Source organism: Macrosteles quadrilineatus, unplaced genomic scaffold (genome assembly GCF_028750875.1).
Source record: "Macrosteles quadrilineatus isolate MER2022 unplaced genomic scaffold, UCM_ALF_1.0 Scaffold_8__2_contigs__length_117827958, whole genome shotgun sequence".
Classification (NCBI taxonomy): Eukaryota; Metazoa; Arthropoda; class Insecta; order Hemiptera; family Cicadellidae; genus Macrosteles; species Macrosteles quadrilineatus.
This window is the reverse complement of record NW_026542601.1, coordinates 78,878,096-78,901,434: the sequence shown is the minus strand read 5'-3', so window position 1 is coordinate 78,901,434 and position 23,339 is coordinate 78,878,096. Positions and strand designations below refer to the sequence as shown.

Sequence of the window (23,339 nt, the reverse complement as noted above, 5' to 3'; positions counted from 1 at the left end):
GGTCCTGTAGATATCGTACGTATCCCGCAGTCATGAATCCATGGTAATCGTCTCCCGCGATTGCGGCAAAATTTTAATCATGTCCTGCAGTTTTGTGGAGATCATCATCGTCTTCCGCGATCGCGGCAAAGTTCTTGCGGTTTCCCGCGGTCGTGTGGACATTATCATCATCTTCCGTGATTGTGGCAATATTCTGAACATCCGTTGCGGCTCTGTAGATACCATTATCGTCTTCTGCGATTGCAGAAATTCTGATCATCCCTCGCGGCCGTGTGTAGACATATTATCGTCTCCCGCGGTCACGGAAAGTCACTGTTTTCATGCGCGATCACGGAAAATTGAAAACTCCAGGTTGAAATACAAAATTCACGGTTCAAATATCTATATCTATAAATAAAAAATATATTGCAAAGGGGCGCTACTATTAGATGTGCCTAGGGCGCTGACAGGTTCAAAAACGGGCCTGACTCTGATATCAACTAAGTGGGATGAATAATTGTCTTAAAGCTTGAAAGTAACCGTTGATTGCGATAGGTTTCACCGATTTTTGATAAATAAAACTAACTATACTTAGTTTTCAAACTATACTATACCATACTTAATTAGTCACCAACATGAACTATACACGAAAAACAGCCTTCCAAATTTACAATAGGATGTCAAGTATAGTTAGATAGTGTAGTGGTGCCATCAAAATACTAAAATGTTAACTATTAAATGGGTAAAAAATGAGGATAATATATAAAAATGACTATTGCATACTTTACAAAATATGGTAGATTACCTCACTGCATACAATATTTTCGGTGCTTGGTACGAATTAATGTTACTTAAATAACAGGCTCCATCTCCTTTTGAAAAGCCATTTGGTTAATATTCTAACCGTGACGAATAATCACCATATTTTTATTAAACACAATCAAAATTTGTATATTCAAATTTGTAAATTTTAAATTTAAAACTCCCATGGTACTCTTATGAGTCAGTTAACTGTTGTAGTTTGCTTGTTTATAGATATATTATGATAAAACTTGGAAAATTAGTTATTTTATACTATGTTATTGATATTTTACTTTTAAAAAAAACACACTATAATAACCTACCTGTAGCAGCAAACCTAGGTACCTGTTGAACCTAATTTTATTTATATACATTTAATAAAACATCCAATCAAATGGAAATTTGCTGAGTCTGCAGGTTTGCTGTGGCGGAGTTGTGTTTTGCTCATAAAATAAGCTTAAATTTTAAGATTTTATAGTATCACACTATTTAACTAAATGGGATAAATTATCATAATCCTTGAAAGTAACGGTCAATTTCTGCGTGTTTCACCTACTTTTTATAAATAGAAATAACTAAATATACTTAATCACAAATAACTCAAAAGCCGTTGGGTTTAGAGAAAGATGATAAATACAAAAAATGTGTATTTTTAAATGGACTACATTTTGTATTTTTAGCTTTTTCCTGTATCTCTAATAATAAAGTCACTATAGTGAAAAATACAGAAATATGCCGCCATTTTCCAATATGGTGGCCGTAGCACAGCTTCAATTTTAGGGGACTTTTAGTATGTTCAAAAGGAAGGTACACCCAACATCTCCACCAAATTTCCCGGTTGTGCTATTTTTTTGGGTCAAATATATTTTTATTGTACTATTTGTGTATTTACGAAAGATTGGTTACTGTACTATGACAATATTGACTCCGCTTAAAATGTACAGATATTAGATTTTAATTCATATTGTTTCGGTTTTAAATTCAGCATGTTTTATTTTTAATATTATAATAGATGTATGTTCATAAATTAAAATCAATAAAGTGCGAATTAATGAGCTGATGTCACCTGTCTGCCATGTTATCTTATGGGACGTACGTTGCCAATTCTACAAGGCCGCGGCCCGCGGCCTGTAGTTAAAGGTGGCCGTGGGACCAGATATTAAAACTCTAAAACATCTAACCACATTATCTTTAAGCAATGAATCTCGGGAAACTCAATTTATTAGAAAAACTAAAATATTTTCCTAACTAGCATTATGCTAGCTTGCACTTCTAAAAAGCCCGGGAAAATTGTATAGGTAAAATAGTGTTGTTACATGGTAACTACACATAAACCAAGCCAGCTTTTATAAAAGCAAACTAGAAAAGAAAAAGAAGAAACCTGATAGAGATAGAGATAAAACAAAAAGCTAACCTCATCATCTAAATTATCTTGTACTTGTCTTGACTTCCAAGTTCAAGAAACCAAGAAAGAATCAAAGCCAAGATAAAGTTAACATAAGTTTATTGTGACTGATTCCGAAAGACTGTATCATTTAAGTTTAGGAGAATTACTACGTGTTTTTGTTAGGGTAATATTACTATAACGAGAAAGTAATTAATTAATATTGCTGAAATGTTTATTTTGCATAGATATAAAATGAGATTTTTGAGAATGATTTCTCGACGTGTTGGAAATTACAAAAGAAGGACTATAGATAGTATTGAACTGTTATTTGAAAGTGCTTTCAAAGGAGGAATGTTTGGACTGGTTGTTGCATCAATAGTATGGACATCAATTTTTTTATACATTGTGTTTTATTACCTGTACATGCCATCTCTTTCACATTCAAGACCTGTACATTTTCAGTTTTCGTAAGTTGCTTAATATTCTATATTTATTAACTTTAAGTTAAGTAACAAGCTGCTTAACGACTTGCAACCCGATCTGGCTGAGATTGTAAGTTAAATGAGCCTAGCCAACATGGGTATTTAGTAGCATCAGTGGCATAGCCAGGTTTGGAACGCCCTGGAGCAGAGTTGCTTAAGAGCCCCCCTCCCCACCCTTAAACATTGAGTATCACCACCACATATTAATTTCCGTTACAACAATGGTGGGTACATTTCCATATCTGTTGGCACAAACAACCGAATGAAAATATCGATCGATATATCGATTATTTGATACATCGTTTGGTAAGGTTAACCTAACCTAAGTTTAACTACCGGGAACCAAACGATATATCGAATTAAACAATCGAATAATCAATATTAATCATTCGATTGTTTGTGCCAACAGATGTGGAAGTGTACCCAAAATGGTAGGTAGGCCTATTTTAAGATGATCATGACGTATTCAATAGGCCTACGTGCCTAAAACACAACTTGTACCTACCATAGGCCTACTAAACTTTTGTTTCACAATATATTATTACCAAACTCTTTTGTGCCATCAGAAGACACTTTGTGCTAGTGAGATGTAGGCCTACTGTATTTTTCGCCACACAACACGTCACCATTCAATTCATTAAGCTGTATGATTCACAAAACATACATTTTGTACATGGTTTATCAAAATGGTTTCCATCTGGTTTAACTGTTGAATGTTGAATATTTATATTTCAAGTCAGTATCAAATCATCAGATATAGGTAGTACAACAAATCCTTGGTATCTTAGGAAATAAAAAATGTATATTGTACATACATAAGGCCTATTTAATTTTAAAAATTATGAATTTTCTGAGCCAGGTGATGGCCGAGTTATACAGACTGCCGGGTTATCGAGTGCCGAGTTTGTGGGACTCTACTGTATTAGTTTTTTTTATATATATTTACATGTTGAGAGAAAATCTTACTTTAATTTCGTATTTAAATGTAGGCCTACTGTATATCGGATTTTAATATAACAGTTTTATTTTCTTGAAGAAGTCCCGCCCCCTAGAGCCTTCCGCCCTGGAGCGACCGCTCCACAGTCGCTACGCCACTGAGTAGCATAATGTTTCTTCATGCACATAATGCAGTTTCATAAGTTCACTCATCTACACCTTAAAATATACTCATACAGTAGGCTGCCCTGATCAGGGTTGCCACCTAAAGTCAAGGAAAAATCGGGACATGGCCCCCCTCCCCCCTGGATTTAGACAGGCTTAAATACGGGCATAAGGAACCAGAATCGGGACGGGTGGCAACCCTGGCCCTGATGTCAGTCTCTGCCCTGATCTAACTTATCTCTCTCAGTGGCGTAGCCAGGTTTGGAGGGCTCTGGAGAAGGGATAGCCCAAGCCGCCCCCCAGTACCCCCAGTCTGGGGGGGTATAAATAAAGTAGGAACGAACAATAAGTAACTTACCCTATGCCTGCATCATGTAACTTAGACTATTTTGTTGGCCTAAGTCAATTATTTCAAGTGGGAACTTCAGAATAAGCTTTAAAGAAAATTAAAATATTTTGTTTGGATCTTGTTTTTAAATTAACCATTTAAGGATTAAAGGCTAACTTATGTCTAAATAAGTAAATTAATGTGTGTTAACTAACATTTAACGTTATGGAGAAGCTATTAATTTGCACAGGACTCAAACTTTCATAAAGACAAGTAAGTTACTGAGCGGATGAAATGGTTTGTAGCATCAGATAATGTAGGATATTCAAAAGGGAAAATAGTAATGCTGATTTATTTCATTATTCCTAATTTACAGTACTTTTTAAGTTGTCCTATTTTCTATTCTATGTTAATTTCCAGATCTTGTGAATCTGAAAAAGGAGTTTGCAGTTTTCCTGCAGCCCATGTTCAACTCACCAAAAAGCAACAACTTCTCATGATAGGCCAAAGATATAAAGTCCACTTAAACTTAGAAATGCCTGAATCCCCAGCAAACGTAGAGCTAGGTATGTAGAAACATGTTGTCTCTTACTATTTAGGTACTTATCAATGCAATATCTGTACAACAATTTTATATAAAAGCTATTCTCTCTTAAATGGGGAAGGAACGCACAATCTAATTTTGGTAGGTAACTGTATCAAATGCGTCAAACCATATCAACTGTGGTCAAATACTTTAAAGAAAATGTGAAATGTGCACGACAGTCTCATGTCTCTGGCTGATTTGACAGTCTCCATTTGATTATCTTGTTTCCATTCTTTTTGTGGCACAAGGAATGGCCTCAAAGACGATGAAGCCTAGTAGTTCTGATCTTAGTAAAATGTATCTTTCTATGGAAATGAATTACCTGACAAACAAATAACGGTTTTAACTAAGCTTCAATTCCATAACAAATTACCTTAAGGTATATTTAACAACTTTTAGTTGATTGGCTTGTTTAACGTCAGGCCCCTACTCAAAGCTTTGTGAGTTAAAACAAATAATTAAAAAATATTAATTTAGCATCAAACTAGCTGTGTTCTTATTTAGGCTACCTCATAATGACCATAAGCCATGCCTAGAGTTTTTTTACTATGCTGCTTACAAGTCCCACAGTAAATTATAAATATCTTAAACTTATTATATTTCTATCATAACAGTTACATCATCCGCAAACTGGGTCAGTGTAGAAGATGGTTCATTAAATAATGAAGGTAAGACCTTTGATACATGAGTCAATGAGGAATAAAACATGTCTTAACACGTTTCCTGTGAACCACTTAAGTTGGTGTCATGACTAACCAGACAGTTACACTTGCTAGACAAGTATTCTATCATAATTATGGAGCTATTAATAAATTATGTCCGATAATTGTTTCTACCCTCTAAAATTATTTCAATCAATATTTAACATCATGGTAATAGTTGCGACAGCTGTCCATGAATTGATCGGTGTAATCATCAATCTAACCTCATACAGTAGACTTCCTCTTATCCGGACACCTTTTAACCGGACATCGGTTTAGCCGGACTACACCCGGCAGAAATGACATCTCTTTAACCGCACAATTTTTATCAGCACATTGGTTTAACCAGACTAGATCGGCAGGAAGTGGGCGGTACTGAAACGACTGTTCTCGTGGGAAAGATTTGAGACCAGTGATCACGTGTCTAAATACAATGCTCTCCTAAATTTAAGTCAATTATTTGGGTTACATAACAAGTTTTTGAGGACGTCGGTTTAACCGGAAAACCCGTTATCCGGACTGGCCTCGGTCCCCAGGAGTCCGGATAAGAGGGACTCTACTGTAATGGTTTTTGGATAATATAGCGAGACCCTTTGTCGCATAAGGGTGAGTATCGGTAACTAGTTGGAATAATAGTGTTAAAAGAACACGACACTAGTGTTTGATTTGAGCTAGCTTGCTATGTTGTGTCGAGAACTTATCGGAAACCTTAACTTACGGACAACCTTTGTATATTTTCATCATTTATTGGGCCACAGTTTTACGTCTTCTAAACAATTCTAATAAAACAGCAATACAATTTGTAAAGGCTGATTATTAGTGTTTCTTATTTAGGCCTTAGTCCTAATCAATATACAGCTGTATAAGACAGCTGATAACCTTTAACCATAGTAATAACTAAAAACATAAGTGCTATCAGAGGTTGTAATTACCATAATTCCTAATCATCACTCTTAATTAGTGCAATGCTCTATCTTTAACACACGGTAGTAAGTGTTCAGCCATGAAATTTGTTCTCTTTCGGGGTCTTAAGCGTTTTTTTGTTCTTTTGGATAAAACCATGACTAACTTATAAATGTTTTTTTTTTAGTTTAGAGATTAATCAAAATCCAATTAACTTACTGTTAATGCACATCATAAGTAACAAAATAAATACTTAAACGAATTGTTTTTATTTGCTTAGTGTAAAATCAAAGATTTTACTATGAAGTGAAAGCTCCCACAGTCTACCTACCGGTACACAAAATTGAAAATTAAATTTTTTACTGTAGGAAACTGTGAATGCATAGGGCATACTTAATATTTTTAATTTTAAGTGTTTCTTTTACAAGATTCAGGATAAAATAATGAATTTTTAATCAATATCATAACTAATACGTAGCCTAACTAATATTTACTAAATATAGCAATTTATTTGCTAACTATTGCATATCCTTTAGTAGTACAGTAGAACATCAAAAATCATAACGTCAAAAATCCAAACCGCTTCTGAGGGTTTTAAAATATTGAATTAGCACAGAGACAACAGATGTTATACAATTTCACGTGCCAAATAGTCGGCGTCCGGTGGGGAAATGAGTGAATATTCCTCGCCAGTCAGTGTTTTGTTCGTTTCCAATGTATAAACTCTACATATTATTTTTCAAGAAATGAATTAGCCTACAGAATTGAACAGAAAATACCTAAGTACAAAAACCATTGTTTTTATTTCATTTAGGTACCGGTACTGTATCCTAGAACTGTATTTTTAATACTGTAGGCTTAATTATGTGTCTATTAGGCATTTCTAAGTTATGTTTCAAAATCCAAACAGAGAGCTAGGTACAGTACCTACGGCCCCAATTGGTTAGGATTTTTGACGCTCTACTGTATAACCAAAGGAGTAATCACAATGGTAAGATCTACTGTAAGTAAAAGAGAAGCATTTGGTCTAAAAGAGCACACTAAGGCCCAATTCACACCGAACGGACGTCGGGCGGAGACGTGGCACGGACGAGGCACAGACGTGGCAGTAACGTGGCGTGTTCAATGCACACCGAAGGGACGGTGAAGGGACGGTACAGTGGCGAGACAACCTGTATGTAGACTAGACGCTTTGGTTTTTGCTTATTTATATTAATGTCAATGGTGTTAGTTAATTTATGTCAACTTAATTAGTACAAACAAGGGAATTGTTCTACTTCCTCACAAAATTTGATATTAAATTCAATGTTGTCTCACATATTGAAGAAACAACTCACAATCTACACACAAAAACAACTCTACACAACAAGGTTGGTAAGTACAAGCACACTATACACAAGAAGTTTGGTAAGTATAGTACAATATTTGCAGTCCGAACAACGGGCGCGCTACGGACATGCCACTTCCGATACGCCACGAGGGACGCCGAAGCGACGTGGCGGTGGCGAGAGGGCGGCCGCCCGCGCCACGTCACTTGTGTGTGCATTGACCAATTTGTTTACATGGGGAGGCGAGGAACGGACATATGTCCTCGCCACGTCCGTGCCACGTCTCCGCCCGACGTCCGTTCGGTGTGAATTGGGCCTTAAACCTCAACAGAATGACTTGTTGAAACAGGCATCAGTGATGTGAAAAGTCTACTTTTGTAATACCCTATTCAAAGTCGATGACACAAAGTTAGAAGCCAAATTTCTTTCTGTAATTATTTCAACAATATTCTTTGTTTCATAGGAATGTTCATGGTCTGCACAAGGATGGTTGATCAAAACGGAATCTTGGTCTCAAACTCTTGCAGATCCACAATGATCCACTATCGCAGTCCTTTTCTCAAATTTCTTCTTGTTTGCGCCAATTCACCATTCCTGATATTTGGATCAAGGGAGGAAAAACAACTCCTTACTATTGAACTTTATTCAGATTTCGAGGAACACCAGGTGAATAATTAATTGATGAATGTTTTCAATGTGGAACAGTAATTTTAAATCCTTAAACCCAAAACAAACAAAAAGCGGACTTTTTCCAATTTAATATCACTACTGTAACTGTCTACTTCATTACACACTCAACATTCACTCATATTTGGGTTAAAATACACACCTAGGTGGCATCCACTTGCCATCTCAATTGATAATATGGTAATATTTTTTTATGTTGAACTAGCATAATTATCAACAAAATAGGTACTGTTTAGGGTTAAGTTATTGTAGGTTGTATTAGGGTAGGCAGTAACCAAGATTTAAATTTGACTTCGTATCATACAATTTATAGGGATAGTGAATTAACTGAAAAAGGTCCAAAAAAGCTTACTTTGCATTTTCCAATGTATATTTGTAATCTAAATGTTTAATATTTTATGATTTTTGTTTAAATTTACACTCTTCATTGATTTGACACTAAATATATCTGAACAATTTGTTGAATATTATTAAGAAAGAAGTGTAAATGAAAGAGGGAGATTAGAGTGGTTAGTTGAATAAAGAAGATCGCTGGAATTGGGTAGAAGTGGCAATGCCTTTTTCTCTACTGTCCTGCCCTCGGACGACATAACTATTAGGAGGGAGGGGTAGCAGATACTTAACTCCTTCCCTGGATCACCGAGATCTCACATATTGTACTGTAGGCCTACATCAAATCTCTAATGAAAACAAACCTACAATCATTGACTTTGGATTCTGAAGTAGACCTCTTTTTTTCTACCATTTTTTGTTACTGAAATAGTTGATGTGATATGAAAGATGCTACCTACGGTATATCCTAGCTTCTATCAGTTTGACACGGTTAAAAGTTGACAAATTCTACCAAAATCTGTAACTATCGTGCAATCTATCAATGGCTTGATTCAACTTCTTCAATTTTCATTCAAAAATAGGAGAACCAAAACACTCTAATACGAAAAAGTTTTGGAGAATGCAGAAAGAGAGAAGAAGAGAAAATATTTAACAATAACAGAAACGATAAATGCTTCTTTTACCCCACTACTCACGTCTGTGGACGGAATGCTAGGCAAAGAGTTTCAGACCTTGCTCAGCTCAGAGCAATGGCAGAACGTGTAACAGAAAAATGGAAGAAACCTTACAGTTTAGTGATGAATTGGATAAGGGTAAAAACCATATGTGCGACGTTAAGGGCCAGCAGCATGTGTCTAAGGAGGACAAGGAAGAAGTAGAGGACCCTTAGAGATTTCGAAGATGGGGCTGGAGTACCAGCCTTTCATTAATTTAAATAACAAATGTTTTATTATTTTTCCATGTCAAAATTGTATTTTCATTAAAAAATTGGCAACAACATGGGAATGGAATGTATTGTTCTATGAATAGTCAAAACTACTACAAATCAGGGGGTTGGTGAATAATTCTTTGAATTGTTTTTTTATCCATGTTCTTTTAAGTTATGCAGTTTGTGTGTTTTTCAGAGTCATCCTGTTACAGACATTTACGTAGAGATCCAATCAAGATTCATTGAGCTGTACTCAGCGTCTATACATATCCAAGCTCATCTTAGTGGACTACGATATCTCATGTTCCATTGGCCGTTGTTGTCAGCCATTTTGGGAGTCATGTCGAATCTTTTTGTAATTACCTTCATTTTCAGTCTCTCGTGGTATCATCTATATGTCCAGAATGAGCAGGGTAAGATAGTATTTTATTTAAGAGTTGATATTTTTATAATTTACTTTCTGTGATTTTTTTGCACTTTCATGAGGTAGATGTTAATGTTTAAGAGGTTTAGGTTTAGGTTATTTGAAAATCACTTAATAGCTTAAGACCATACAATTTATCAATATTTTTATCTTTTTTGTAGCCTAAGGTGTCCAAAATTCTTATCACCTGCGTTAGAAAAGGTTAGAATTAGAAACAACCAGGGTTTAGATTATCACCTTACAAAAATGTAAAATATTTCCAGTTGTTTAGAAAGGAACTGAACATAAGGGACGAGTCTTTTAAATATGTACCTTAAATTATTGTAAAAATATTTTATATTCATCAATGTAAATTTCGTTCCAGGTCAGTTCATGTTTATTGATTTCATCAAGAAATCTTTCTCAGAAAAAGTTTATCGAAGAAGAAACACTGAATTAACAGCATCAAGGAATCAAGGATATGTTGAAGGTACAACCATTGTACAACAAACCACTTAAGTTTGGTTTCAGTTTGTTCACAGTACTCAAATTTTAATTTGGTCTTAAAACCCTCTCTGATATGGTAAGGTCCAGGCAATTCCACAGGGGAAAGTTGCTAAATAATGTGTTTAGCTCAACTATTATCAAATAGAACTGGCATTGCGCTGCCCGCGCTGCAGTATGGCCTGTTTTTCTAGTGGGGCCTTGCTTTAACGCGCCAGTTCTATTTGCTTTGACTATAGTAGCGAACATCAACATTCAGTAAGAGAAAACCCCTAATCTAAGATACTTTAATTATTTCTCATTGTGCAACTTGTTACTTTAACATATATATATTTTTTTTTGCCATTGTGCATTAACACTTTTACGGCTAACGGTCCAAATCCGTATGTTTTGTGGATGTTTGGGAACTAGTGTAGGATAATAAAAGAAAGTCTTGTACATTAGGTACTTAGTTTTAGTTCTTGTCAAACGTACAATCCTGTCTCTAAAAAATAGTTAACACTTGTGAAGTTGGTTAATTGTGCTTGATCTGTTTATTCAATTTTGATTTTTATTTTGTTATATTTTTTTCTTTATTCGATGCTAAACCACCTTTGTTATTATGATGGGAAAGGTTCTTCTTTTTTCATGTCTTCTTTGTCTGTTCTCCCTATACTTTTTAATCTTGTTAAGACTGTAGTTTCTATTCTACGTGTAAAATCACACGTAAACCTAGCCTTTGTTTATTTGCTTTGATTCATAGTGTAATGTGTTTGTCTGTTATATTGCTTTAATTCACTCTTGTCTTGTTAACCTTCACTGACAATTTACTTATTTTTTCCTATACTTTGATTGATAGATGATCAAATGACTCCTCATCCAATTAGTGATGCACAGAAACCTTTCTTTTATTAAAAACGACGATGTACTCAATTGAATACTTTCCCAAGGAAAATCCCAAGATCTAGGTTTTTTTTATGTCAATGTTTTCAGTTTAACCAAAATTGCTTGTAATTTAAGCTAACGATGAGGCGTTTGATCACCAATCATTCACTACAAGTAATGGATCTTCTATTATCAAACCGGGTCCTGATGCCATGTAAACTTTTCTATACCCCTCTTAAATTAATAGCCTATTAAGAGAGTGAACACTTTAAAAAAAATTATCTTTCCTGTTCCGTAGAACTTGAGATGGTTGAGAAGACCAAAGACCGTCGGAGTAGCAGTGAGAGTGAAGAGTCAAAAACGGAGTTTTTCAAGGCTGCCACTAGTGAGGAGTTGGGGTATTATCTGGACGGTGACGACTGATACAGGTATGTCCACTGTTTGGGTAAATAGAGTCGATTATCTAACCTAGATTGGTCGTGTCAAGGATGGATAGCAGAAACACCATTGTTGACATTTTAAAAATCATTAAATTAATGAATGAATGAATTCATTAATTCTTTTTTTTTATTCCCATCTCTTGGTTATTAAAACTACCTATCAAGGAGGCTAATTATTGCATATTGTACCCTACCCTTATATATATCACTGGCATATTTCTATCTCGTGGACAGCATAGATAAAGAAAAACTGTGAAGTGAAACTCATATCAATGAACTTGTTACTGTTTATTGGTAAAACGGAACCACACTCTTTGTAAGCATCTTGGCCCATAACTAACACTGAATTGGTTTTTTTCAGTTCCCTGGAAAGTTAACGAGCCAAAGAATCAAAAGATCTTCACTTGTACCTGATTTTTCCTCACATTCCTTCATGACAACCTTTGGTATCATTCCTTAACTGGCCTCAACTCTAACAGTAATTGTTTCTAATCAGTGTACCGCAGCGATAGGTAAGTAGTTTCAAAAATCTTTTTTCAACTGTCAAATTCTTTACAAAGTTAGTCGATTTTTTGTTATAGACTCGTTTAAGCCCTAGTTGTATTGTTAACACTTGCTAAACCAAGAAGTTCGGTACTTCAGCAGTGTCAGGTTATTGAAAATGTTAGGGTGCAAAAATAGCACTTAAACAAAAGAAATAGAGAATTTTTCTTATACTCCCTAAAAGTTATAAATCTAGTTCTCAAGATTTAAACAATTGCAAATTATCTCTGTTAAAACTTGCCCAAACGTGCTCAGAAGGGTAAAGAAAAATTATTCTCAAAGCATTGCTTGATCAGCATTACTGGTTCCATGTTGTCAGTTAAAAACCAATGCCCCGTTATATATGATTGTTGTTTATTATTTTCAAATATTAAATTGTAGGCACACTTCAGCACCTTGAATGAATATAATTTTAAGAAGGCATTTTTACCCTTAACCATTGCTTTATCCAAATATTAGCACATCCAAATATTTAGGGCGAAACTTCTTTTAAAACTTTGTGTATTTCGGTATTTTTGATGTTTATATAATATCCCCTGTTGTTCCATTTTTTTCATGCATGTATCGGATGGTTAGGTCAGTTGGGAAGTGTACTTAAGGTGTTTTTATAATATTTTCAGAACCCTCTATTAGTTGTTAAGTATATTTTCTGATAAAAGAGTTTGTTCCTACCAAAAAATCTGCTATGTGTGTAACAATGTATCAGAAAACATCATCAGACCATCTATTTTTTTATCTGTCACTTATCATGATGAAATTTATCAGATTCAGCTGTACTCATTTTTATGTTGAAGGGTAAATAGATTTTAGTTTGAAATATAATCTTACAAAATAAGTTGAAAGATTTTGTTTAGCTAGTCCTGACATTTATTTTTCCAAAATATTTACATTTTTTCTACCTATATTTTATACATCTCTTTGTACAGCATTATTTTGTGATGTTTTCTATTGTTATATCAAATCAGAAATAATTCTACAAAATGTGAACTGTTATACAATGTGTACGTTTTGTTCTGCATTGTTTTACATTCCAAATGTGTAGTTATTCGGGTTAATCAGGTTGTAACGCTTAATTGTTATTGATACAAATTTACCTTAATTTAAGTAACATGGTAATACATCCTCTGAGGGATTTTACTGTTATGGAGCCTTATATCGTGATGTTATTATTTTTATTATTGTTGTGTATTTTTAATAAACCTACTCTTGTAGTTTTAGTAAAAACGTTTATTTTTACCCTTTTCTGAATCAATACTTAACATATTCACTACAAGGTGACGCAAGGTCCTTCATACAAAGGGGTGTGGTGTGACCTGGTACAAGCAACGTGTTACAGGTTTAAAATAATTATGTTGGTGGATCTTAATTCTTTGTAAAATATTGATTCATTTATTGATGTTTTGATTGAAATTTTCCAGATAAACATAGAGAGTTACGCTAGGTTTGATAAATTTTCTACTTGAAGTTAAAATTTCAATTCACCAAATATTAATGACAACTAATGTCGACACTCAAAACTTTCATTTGGACTTGATTGATGTTTATTACTGAAAAAATATTTTCCAAAAATGCTCTCAACCTGCAACCTAATAATATTGTGAAAAGGTTTCAAATATTTGTTCAAAACACAGTACAGGAGATATAGGTCTCTTTTGAAGTTTTTACTCCACAGATGGTTTTACTTGTAAAAATATGGTTGGAAAACATTTATTTGTTCATCTTATAAATTAAATAAATACAGCAAATACAATATGTACTACACTGACATTTTTCCAGTTCAATACAAAAAAGTTTTAAATAGTTAGACAACTAGGCCTATACAAAAACTCAACTACTGAAACATCTGCCGGGCAATATGCAAGACATTGTTTACATGATCTTAACAATTTACCAGTGTAGCTTATTTAATTTGTTGTTTATTGACAACAATAACCCTGCAAGAGTTCATAACGTTAACAACTAAATTTCAATGATCAACCAAAAGCAGCCGAGCGCAACAGATTTTCTAGTCTTGCCATTCTAGCCACAGCTCCGTAGACGAGCTTCTTAAGATCTGTCAGTTCGTTCTCAATTCGGTTTGCTTGCTGGTTGGTACCTCGTTGAAACAATGAAAGTTCACATTGCAGTTTGGCCACCTAGAAACAGAAATTCAATATTTATACTTCACATAAACATTTACATCAAGCAGCATAGCTTGATGAGAATAGTCAAGGATTATAAACAACACAAAACCAAATACTAATAATAGTTGGATTTGCAATTACACGTTCAACCAAATGAGAAGTCAATTGAAAATGTGTCAGCAGTTTGAAATGGCTGTGATATCAAAAAGGATCATGTAATGTGGGTAGGAGTAAATGTTTTGCCTACGAAGGACGACAAGATGATATATTGCTGGATAACTAAATGGTTATAGTGCATGTCTGACAATTTATGTCAGTTGAATACTGAGAGTAGTCAGTAGCTTGATGGTTTGAAACCGAACTCAGCTGTTCTTGATTGTTGCAAATTAAGAAACAGCTGATCTTATCCATTATTCAAAGCTACACAGAATAAACACTCCATTCCACTCTTGCCTTGTGTTGATATTCAGCTTCAAATACCCACATAGATGTGCGTTGGTGTCTCAAAGTAATGATGGTTGTAGTGAACGAAGAAACAGAAGTAGAATAAAAATATGGATTGTAAGAGAAATATTGACTCTATTGTGTTAAGCAAGTAAAAAGAGGAAGGCATGTTTGCGTTTTCACCAAGAGTGCAGATCTATGTTGACTCTTGAATCACTTTGTACAAACTCGCCCCATGTCTACGTACAGTGGAATCCCTCTTATCCGGACTCCTCGGGACCAAGGCCAGTCCGGATTACAGGTTTTCCGGTTAAATCGACGTTCCCAAAAACTCGTTAAAACAGAACTTTTAAATGCATACTGTATATTTGACTTAAATTTAGGAGAGTATTGTATTTAAACACGTGATTGTTGGTCTCAAATCTTTCCCTCGAAAACAGTCGTTTCAGTACCGTCCACTTCCTGTCGATCTAGTCCGATTAAACCGATGTGTTGATGAAAATTGTCCGGTTAAGAGATGTCATTTTCGCTGAGTGTAGTCCGGTTAAATCGATGTCCTGATAAGTGGGAGTCTACTGTACACTATTTTATTTTTTACTTATTAATATTATTTTATTAAGTTTACATAATAATATGAAGCTTATTACATCCCTTAAACAAAAGTTAAAGGTTAAAAGTCAAATGTGTGTCTTTATCTCTTTGAGATATTTTAAAGCAATGATTGGATTCACAAAAACCATAAGATTAATTTAAAAGTATACTGTACTATAATAATTTGTTATCCCATTACCTGTCTTTCAAGTTTTTCAGCCCTCGATTCTCCAGGCCTTTCCTCAAAATTCCACGGATTTGAGCAGATTTCAAACCCAGGTCCGATTGGTGGCATCATTGGTTTTGGAAAGGGCCTTGGAAACAGGGAAGGGAACGGGAACAGTGGGGGTTCTTCAGGGAACTCTCCTGCCATAGGTTTGTCAAAAGGCGAGGGTGGAGTTGTCAATTCTTCAATCTCTTCTGCACTTTGAGCCTCTACCGGCACCGGAGTGCTCTTCTTAGGTTTGTTTGTTTTGGGTTTCTCAGTGGTTGGCTTCTTTGTTGTTGTTGTTGGGGGTTTCTTTGTTGTTGTAGTTGGCTTCTGTGTTGTTGTTGCTTCAGTTGTTTTAGCTGAAGTAGAGGGCGACTCAGAAGGCTCTGCACTAGTTGGTTCAGTTTCTTCTGTTGGTGGCGTTGTGGGCTCGTCTTCTGGTGTTGTTGGCTCGGTTTCTCTCATTCTTTCGGGTTTCGGAGACTTTGTAGGCTTTGCCTTTGGTGGTTTTAGCGTTATGGGTGCCAAAAGGTCCACTGACTCATCCGGATCTAATCATAAAATAAAAATGTTTGTAGACTTCATCCTTGAACAATCTTGGCTAAGATATTAAAAATTAGCAAGCCAAGATAGATTCAGATGTAATCCATTGATATTCAATCCAATAAGATGTATTTATTAATGATTATTTACTAAACATATTTATTAATTTTTTCAGAGGAAATTATATGTATGAACTTAGTTATAAAAGACATGTATTCAGTATGTATTTAGCGAGTAAGTTGGATATCAATAATATTTCTGCTACATGCATTTCAAACCCGTGTCATTATTCAAACTATTTTACATTACAAGAGATTGTTTCATAAACAAATCACCAAATCGCTCTTAAAGACTAATTCACTAATTCTACCGAAGCAGGATAAAATAACCAAATTAGTCTTGTTTGGCAACCATCCGATTGAGTGGGATGTTCCATTGTATATTTCTCATTTAGCCAATCATTCCCACCATTAATATTTTTAACTAGTTTGCTTCCAAATTATAAAATCATTAATTAACTCCATTATTTTTAAACCTTTGAATTTACCTTCAAACCCGTGCTTTATACTGTAATTTCAAACTGTTTCTAGTTCCTACCTACCTGGCACTTTCCAAGTCATGTTTTTCCTGGGGTAAGGTATTTTGTCCTTGACTATGGTAGTCCAGTAGTGAAGGATGTCTCCGGGGGTCAGGACTATGTTGAGGTCCTGGAATGTCCAAAAGCCATCCTGGGGCCGCAGGATCTCATTGGACAAATCTCCCGGCTCGTCAGCCACAAACGGACTGTTCAACTTACCATGGAATGCAAACATCTCACATCCTGGGAAATCTGAAACGAAAATAGTGTTTCAATTACCGACAGTCTAGCGCTAATCTAAGCTAGGGTAGCTGAGGTTTTACACATAGTCAAAAGGTCATTGGTTCGATCCTGAGACGTCAGTAGGGTTTTTTCATGGTTTTATAAACTTTAACCTGGTTGTCCATGATCATTGGGCTTTTGAGAATGACCCTAGCTAAAATAAAGCTTGATTGATGGGAGCGGGCAATCAATAGTTCCATTCAGTTAACCGAGAATAAGTAAACTAGACTAGTGTGCTTATGGATATATTTTGACCAAACCTGGCAAATTCATTTATTTTATACTAGGCTATTATTATTTTACTAAAAAACACACCTTATTATCCTCCCTGTAGTCACTAAACAAAAGAAATACTAATATTTTTCCCAATTTGACAATTTTAAAAATTTTTACAATAAAGTATAGGCCTAATTTTGAGTCAAATTCCAACAAAAATGCTATTCCCAATAACTTCCTATGAAAATTTTTTAAAAGGTAATTTTAATTGAAAATTCTGCTCATAAAATAAAATCCTAGCTCCTATACCTATGCCCTAGTAGATTGTAATAAGTATTATACTTTTCATACCCCTAAAAGTCAATCTAAATTTGTATTAGTATTGTAAAACAAATATGCAAACACTGAATTCTCTAATTTATTTGAATTTCCTCAAGCAATAACTTTCAGGTATCCAGACTGGTCTGTTGGCAGCCAAGAATGTTGCCCAAGTCAGCGACCTGCCAGAGACAGGACCAGGCTATATATGACACATGTCGCTCTGATTATGCAAACGAAACTGAGATAAGAAGTAGACCTAGCCTAACCTGCCACCTGGCCGGTGTCCTTAAATAACAAGCCACTTTTTAGACAGCCTTTTGTGCGACAACAGTATTAAATGTTTCCGATCTGAAGGAATTTATTTTCTCTGTGTTTTGTCTTTTCGTGCCTGTGGCTTTTTGAAACTAGTGAAAAATCTGTCCCAAACTATGTTTATTAAATTACATATTTGAGCCCAAACTGCATTATACTAATTTTATGACAGCCTCGCCATTAAGTGGCTTTTAATAGAAATTTGTTTAGCAAAAATTCTACCTCCAGGTATATCTAAAACTATACAACTTAAAGGTCTTGTTAACTACACTGTATATATCCCCAACCTGATGCTAGAAAACATAAGTTAATTTCTGATTGGGACATTTAAATGTTATAAGTTAATAACTAATTGTTAACAAGATGATAGCAATGAATTGTTACCTGCATATATTAAATTGTGTTATCCATGAAACATTTTTTTAATGTTATCATTACAATTCACTTAGCAAACTTGCAAGGATAATATGTTCAATTGTAAGATGAAAAAGTAGTGTTTCACCAATATAACACATTTTTTTTACTTTAAAAATAACTGGCTTCATAGATTTGCTGTACAAGTTTTTTTATGTACCTTAATCTAAATATTGTTGAGTGTTTTTTAGCGAATTTCCCATATAGGGAATAAGCTATTACCGTAGTACTCATGGTAAGACCTGGACGCGGGACCGATTTTTATTCGTTTTGAGGTCCCTAGAGGCCAAAAACACCATCCGTTCAAATTCATATATATATATATATATGTGTCCGTCAGCACGATAACTCGAGCAAAAATGATCCGATTTTGATGAAATTTGGTACAAACGTGTAAACGTACATTTATTCGAACGACATATTATTATGCGCCTAATGGTTACGGAGAAAATTCCAAAAAATTGTAAATTTAAAATTCCCATGTTATTCTTATGGAGAATAAGTAAACTGTTGTAGTTTGCTTGTTTGTGAACATATTTTGATAAAATTTGGAAAATGTTTTTATTTCTTACTAACAATTCACATTTTACAAAAAAAAAACAGTTTTACCCTCCCTGATGCAGCAAACCTAAGTACTTGTTAAACTAATTCTATTTAAATCAAGAATAAATGTTATATTTTTAAGTAGACATTTCAGTGTAAATCCAATCAGTCAAATGGAAATTCGCGTAGTCTGCAGGCGGGATATTTTTTCTTTTATTTGACAGGTTTGTAATGATTTGCTGAAAGTGGATTATCATTTATATTGAAAAAACAAGAACAAACAAAATTAAAATAGTGTTTTATATGTAAGTAAAATAAGACGAAGCCAAATAATTTACTCTTTTTTTAAATCGTAAATACACTTTCTAACAGTTCTCAATGTTTGAAACATAATGGAGGTGATGGGACTTTAAATCTATATATTTAATACGCAGTTGTAACACTGTTTTCTCAGTAATTACTGGACCGATCTACAAGATTTATGTTTCAAATTAAAGGGGATAGTGTGTAGATTTGCCGAACTTCCTTAGAATTTACGTTTTTTCTAAGGGCTACGACCTACAGCCCTTTAAAGGTCGAGTCAATACAATTCTTATTGAAGAATATAATACATAGTTTATAAATTATTCGTCAGCTGATTAATGTTTGTCAGACATTTGTTATTATTTTCATAACCTCACTTTCAGTATGCAATTATTAAACTTGGAGTTTCGGTTTATAAACACACGATTTTGATCAAGGAAAGTGTATTTGTTAACTTATTTTTGAAATGTTTTAGTTTTCCTAAGTGATCTGAAGGAAAGTGGTAATTGAGTTTAAGTTTGGGTATGGAATGTGAAATAATACCCATAGTAGGGAATGGAAACTTATTGTTTTGATCAATATAATTTATTCTTTACGGCCACCAGAATAATCATGGGGAAATCCGCTTGCAAGTTGTGTTCGTAGGTGACGAATCTTACTCAAGATCAGTGTTAGACGTTCAGTGGTACCAAACTTTACCTTCTCGAGATGGCGAGAACGCTGGGATACGTGGAACTACAATATATCAGTGAATTTCTTTTTCAAGTACACAGGGAAGTTGCTTGAGAGCTAACTACAGACTAACTGTCACACAAAAATGTTTTAGTTTTCCTGCAAAGTTATCTGAAGGAAAGTGGTAATTGAGTTTAAGTTTGAGTATGGAATGTGAAATAATACCCATAGTAGGGGACGGAAACTTATTGTTTTGATCAATATAATTTATTCTCTATAGCCACCTGAACAATCATAGGGAAATCCGCTTGCAAGTTGTACAGATAATTGCTAATGATTGGGAAACATACAAACATTTTATCGTAACTGATTAATCTTACTCAAGATCAGTGTTCGACGTCCAAATATTACCTTCTCGAGATGGGGAGTACGCTGGGATATTTGGAACTAAAATTTATCAGTGAACTATACCCTAACTATATTTTTTCGAGTAGGCCTACACAGGTATGTTGCTTGAGAAACTGTGACTTACGATTTCGGTTCTGGCGAAGAAGTATGTGACTTGATGTTTAATGGCAATGATGACTCGGGTTATTATAGCGTTATAAAACTTCATCATTAACCCCAGGATGTGAAAAGTACAAAAAGAAAAAGAAAAGGTAATCATCAACCGGGCGTAAAGAGACATACAGAACGAAAAAAAAACATGTAGCCTAGAGAACCATCGAACTAAAAAGGTAAAGAGCAGTTATGGTGTTAAATGTGCTCTGGAAGTCCCTTCTAAAAAATACAATTTTTTTTTGAATTGGGGTCGTTAGATTGGATTTGTCAGTACTGCAAATCTATGAATTTTGAGTCAGAACAGACTAACTGGGACACAAACATTTTTTCCTTGTGTTGTCACAAGGGGAAGGTAAAATTTTTTTATAAAAAAAGAGGTTGGCGGCCTCTTTTAACCTTGCATTTGCCCGTCCACATAGACTAAGCGCCCGTGCGTGGATCGTTTACAGCAAAGCAAGGAGTGAGCCGGTACAGTACAAAGGTGGACTGTACTGATAAAGTGTTATCGGCAGTGACCAGGATCCGAACCCACGACATCGCTGCCTTGGGCCCGAAGTCCGCGACGCTACCGACTGAGCCACCGACTCACTAAAATGAACTCCTTATCAACATTTTGAGTTTATGGAAAATCTTATCAACAGCGACTATAAAAAAGTATTAAGGGTCAAAAGAGACAAAAAACTATTTGAGTAAAATATAATACAAATCTGCATTTGAAATGGCCAATTCTAAGTCGCACTTGAATCAACATATTTCTGGTAGTGGTAGTCTACATAGTTTTAAAATCCACGACTCCTTTTCCATCAAATTGGACCGTTAATACCCTCTAACATTGAAGTATTCCCAACTTTATATATACGACGTAAACACAGCTTTTACTCACAGTATGGGTCAAAGATTCGTGAAATGCGACCAACTGCTGATGCGTGATTTACATGTAGGCTAAGTGACTATCTTTATTCCATACAACAAATGTAATGAAAAAAACGACGAATATAGGAATATACTTGAGCAAATTATCTAAATAGCATAAATAGCTGCTTATTAGGTTATCAGCATTGCCCAGTTCGTATACTAGGCCTATTTATTTTTCAAATGAAACTCGAATTAATATAAAACATTCATTTGGTTAAAATAATATATCGGTTTAAATAACATAAAATAGTTTATACATTTAAACTATCAGTTCTATTTCATGTAAAAAATTAAATAACCCCTAAATAAAATACAAAGATAAACAGTATTTGTTAATTATTATTTCTTTTATTGCTGACAATATTCCCGTGGCGGAGCACGGGCGGTTAACTAGTAAAGTATTATTTTATAACCAAACAAAAACCGTAAAAAGTATACCCTAAATCAGAGAGAATGTATTTTTAGGACCAAATTTCCCACTTTAGACATCGTACTCCTTAAGGTGCAAAATGCTAGGGGAAATGTTTAAATAACAATAAACGCCAAGGAAAGGGCATCAATGGTAAAAATACCGACAAGCATTAAAAACCTAAATGCAGCCCTGGGTAGTGGGTGTGTTGATCCAGGAAGTATTGCAAGGCTAACCAGTTTGATTATTGTATAACGGAGCAAAGCATGTAATATAATAGTCCTTAACCTCCGACTTATATATGTATACTGGTGTAAGTATATATATATATACATTATCTGATCATTGCACATAAACACAGAACACTTACGGCTCTGTTAATATAGGGTCTCTACAGTAGAACCTGTGTACATTATTGTTGCCAACAATATCTTAGTTGTAATAAATTCCAGAGATTTCATGTATTTGATTATAAAAACCCTAATAAAATTAAAAAATTTCTATGTTTATCATAACTGTTTGGGCTTACAACCTTTCTTAATTTCCTAGTTTATAGATTTTCATAAATATTAGCAAATTTTAATTTTTCCGTTTTTTTTTTTATTATAATGAAAAATGCACTTTTGTGCATTCCTTGTAGAAGTAAACCTAAATACTCATTGAGAATAAATTTATATGTGCGGCATATTATTTGTGTAGGTCTAAGAATAAATGTATTTGTTAGGGTTAAAAATTCAATAAGGCAACTGGAAATTTGCTTTGTATTCAGGTTTTGCAAGGAGAATTGCTTATGTTAGTTGTCTACCCCGTATTCTACATTTTCCAAATTTATTTACATGTTTCCTCAAAAACTTCAGTGGCGGTTAAGATCCTTCAAATTCAAAAGTAAACAGTTTAAGTTACAGTCAAATTTTGAGTTCATCACAATAGTGCAAAAATATTATTTTATGTAGTAGGTCATCTATTTTATCTTATTTTAAGCAGTAAGAAAAGTACAGCATCCCTTTGTTTTTATATGCTTATAAATTGTAGAATATTTACAATTCCAAACTGACTGCAAAGAATTCTTTTTATTATAAATTTGATTACCAGTAATAACACAAATTTAAATCTCAATATTTCTAAATATTAAAAAAATCGTATCCCATTGTTTATAATTATCGTCTTTCGGTCTGTTTATACACTCTTTAAAAAAGGCACATTAAAACACCCACACATCAAATAGAAACATCTCCAAGTGGTTGAAAACTGAGTGCAAAATATTATACATTCACAAACATACCAGGTATAAATGCACGGAAACCTGCAGGGTACCCAGCCTGTAGTATAGCTTCTGGCGGCACAAACTGTGCGCCAGCGAGGGAAACTAAACAGCTGATCAGCACAGCTCGACTCGCCATCGTGGACTGACTGACCACAGCTGACCGTAGCCAAGCTAACAAACCAACAATGGCTACCTTGACCTAACCTCTACAACAGGGAACACGATCACGATCTGTTATCCACATAAATTAAAATTATTGTTCTTCCTCCCCCCTTGTTTATAACGTTATTGTCTTGTCGTCACATAAAACCGATTATCAAGAATTTATGCGTTTTGTGCG

General features: G+C 34.5%; 2 protein-coding genes across 2 annotated transcripts; one reads left to right on the top strand and one right to left on the bottom strand.

The window, feature by feature from the left end:
- The first annotated feature begins 2,247 nt into the window (after positions 1–2,247).
- Positions 2,248–13,514, top strand: LOC129001678 (seipin). The gene is made up of 7 exons (XM_054429069.1): positions 2,248–2,634; positions 4,499–4,644; positions 8,060–8,262; positions 9,741–9,957; positions 10,333–10,437; positions 11,614–11,743; positions 12,117–13,514. Exons 1-6 carry the CDS (start codon positions 2,396–2,398, stop codon positions 11,736–11,738), a joined length of 1,035 nt encoding a protein of 344 aa, XP_054285044.1. The 5' UTR covers positions 2,248–2,395; the 3' UTR covers positions 11,739–11,743; positions 12,117–13,514.
- Positions 13,515–13,989: 475 nt separating this feature from the next.
- On the bottom strand, positions 13,990–23,172 carry LOC129000101 (mucin-7-like). The gene is made up of 4 exons (XM_054426996.1): positions 23,018–23,172; positions 16,812–17,039; positions 15,656–16,218; positions 13,990–14,433 (listed from the first exon to the last, which is right to left on the bottom strand). The coding sequence occupies exons 1-4, from the start codon at positions 23,133–23,135 to the stop codon at positions 14,272–14,274; spliced, it is 1,071 nt and encodes a 356-aa protein (XP_054282971.1). The 5' UTR covers positions 23,136–23,172; the 3' UTR covers positions 13,990–14,271.
- Between the last annotated feature and the right edge of the window lie 167 nt (positions 23,173–23,339).

Excerpts from the sequence above, each read along its gene's own strand:
- LOC129001678 (XM_054429069.1), top strand. The coding sequence starts at position 2,396 with ATGTTTATTTTGCATAGATATAAAATGAGATTTTTGAGAATGATTTCT. Across the intron at positions 2,635-4,498 it reads CCTGTACATTTTCAGTTTTC|ATCTTGTGAATCTGAAAAAG; the intron begins GTAAGTTGCTTA and ends GTTAATTTCCAG. Across the intron at positions 10,438-11,613 it reads GAATCAAGGATATGTTGAAG|AACTTGAGATGGTTGAGAAG; the intron begins GTACAACCATTG and ends CCTGTTCCGTAG.
- LOC129000101 (XM_054426996.1), bottom strand. The coding sequence starts at position 23,135 with ATGGCGAGTCGAGCTGTGCTGATCAGCTGTTTAGTTTCCCTCGCTGGC. Across the intron at positions 17,040-23,017 it reads TTTCCGTGCATTTATACCTG|ATTTCCCAGGATGTGAGATG; the intron begins GTATGTTTGTGA and ends TTTTCGTTTCAG. Across the intron at positions 16,219-16,811 it reads CATGACTTGGAAAGTGCCAG|ATCCGGATGAGTCAGTGGAC; the intron begins GTAGGTAGGAAC and ends TTTTATGATTAG.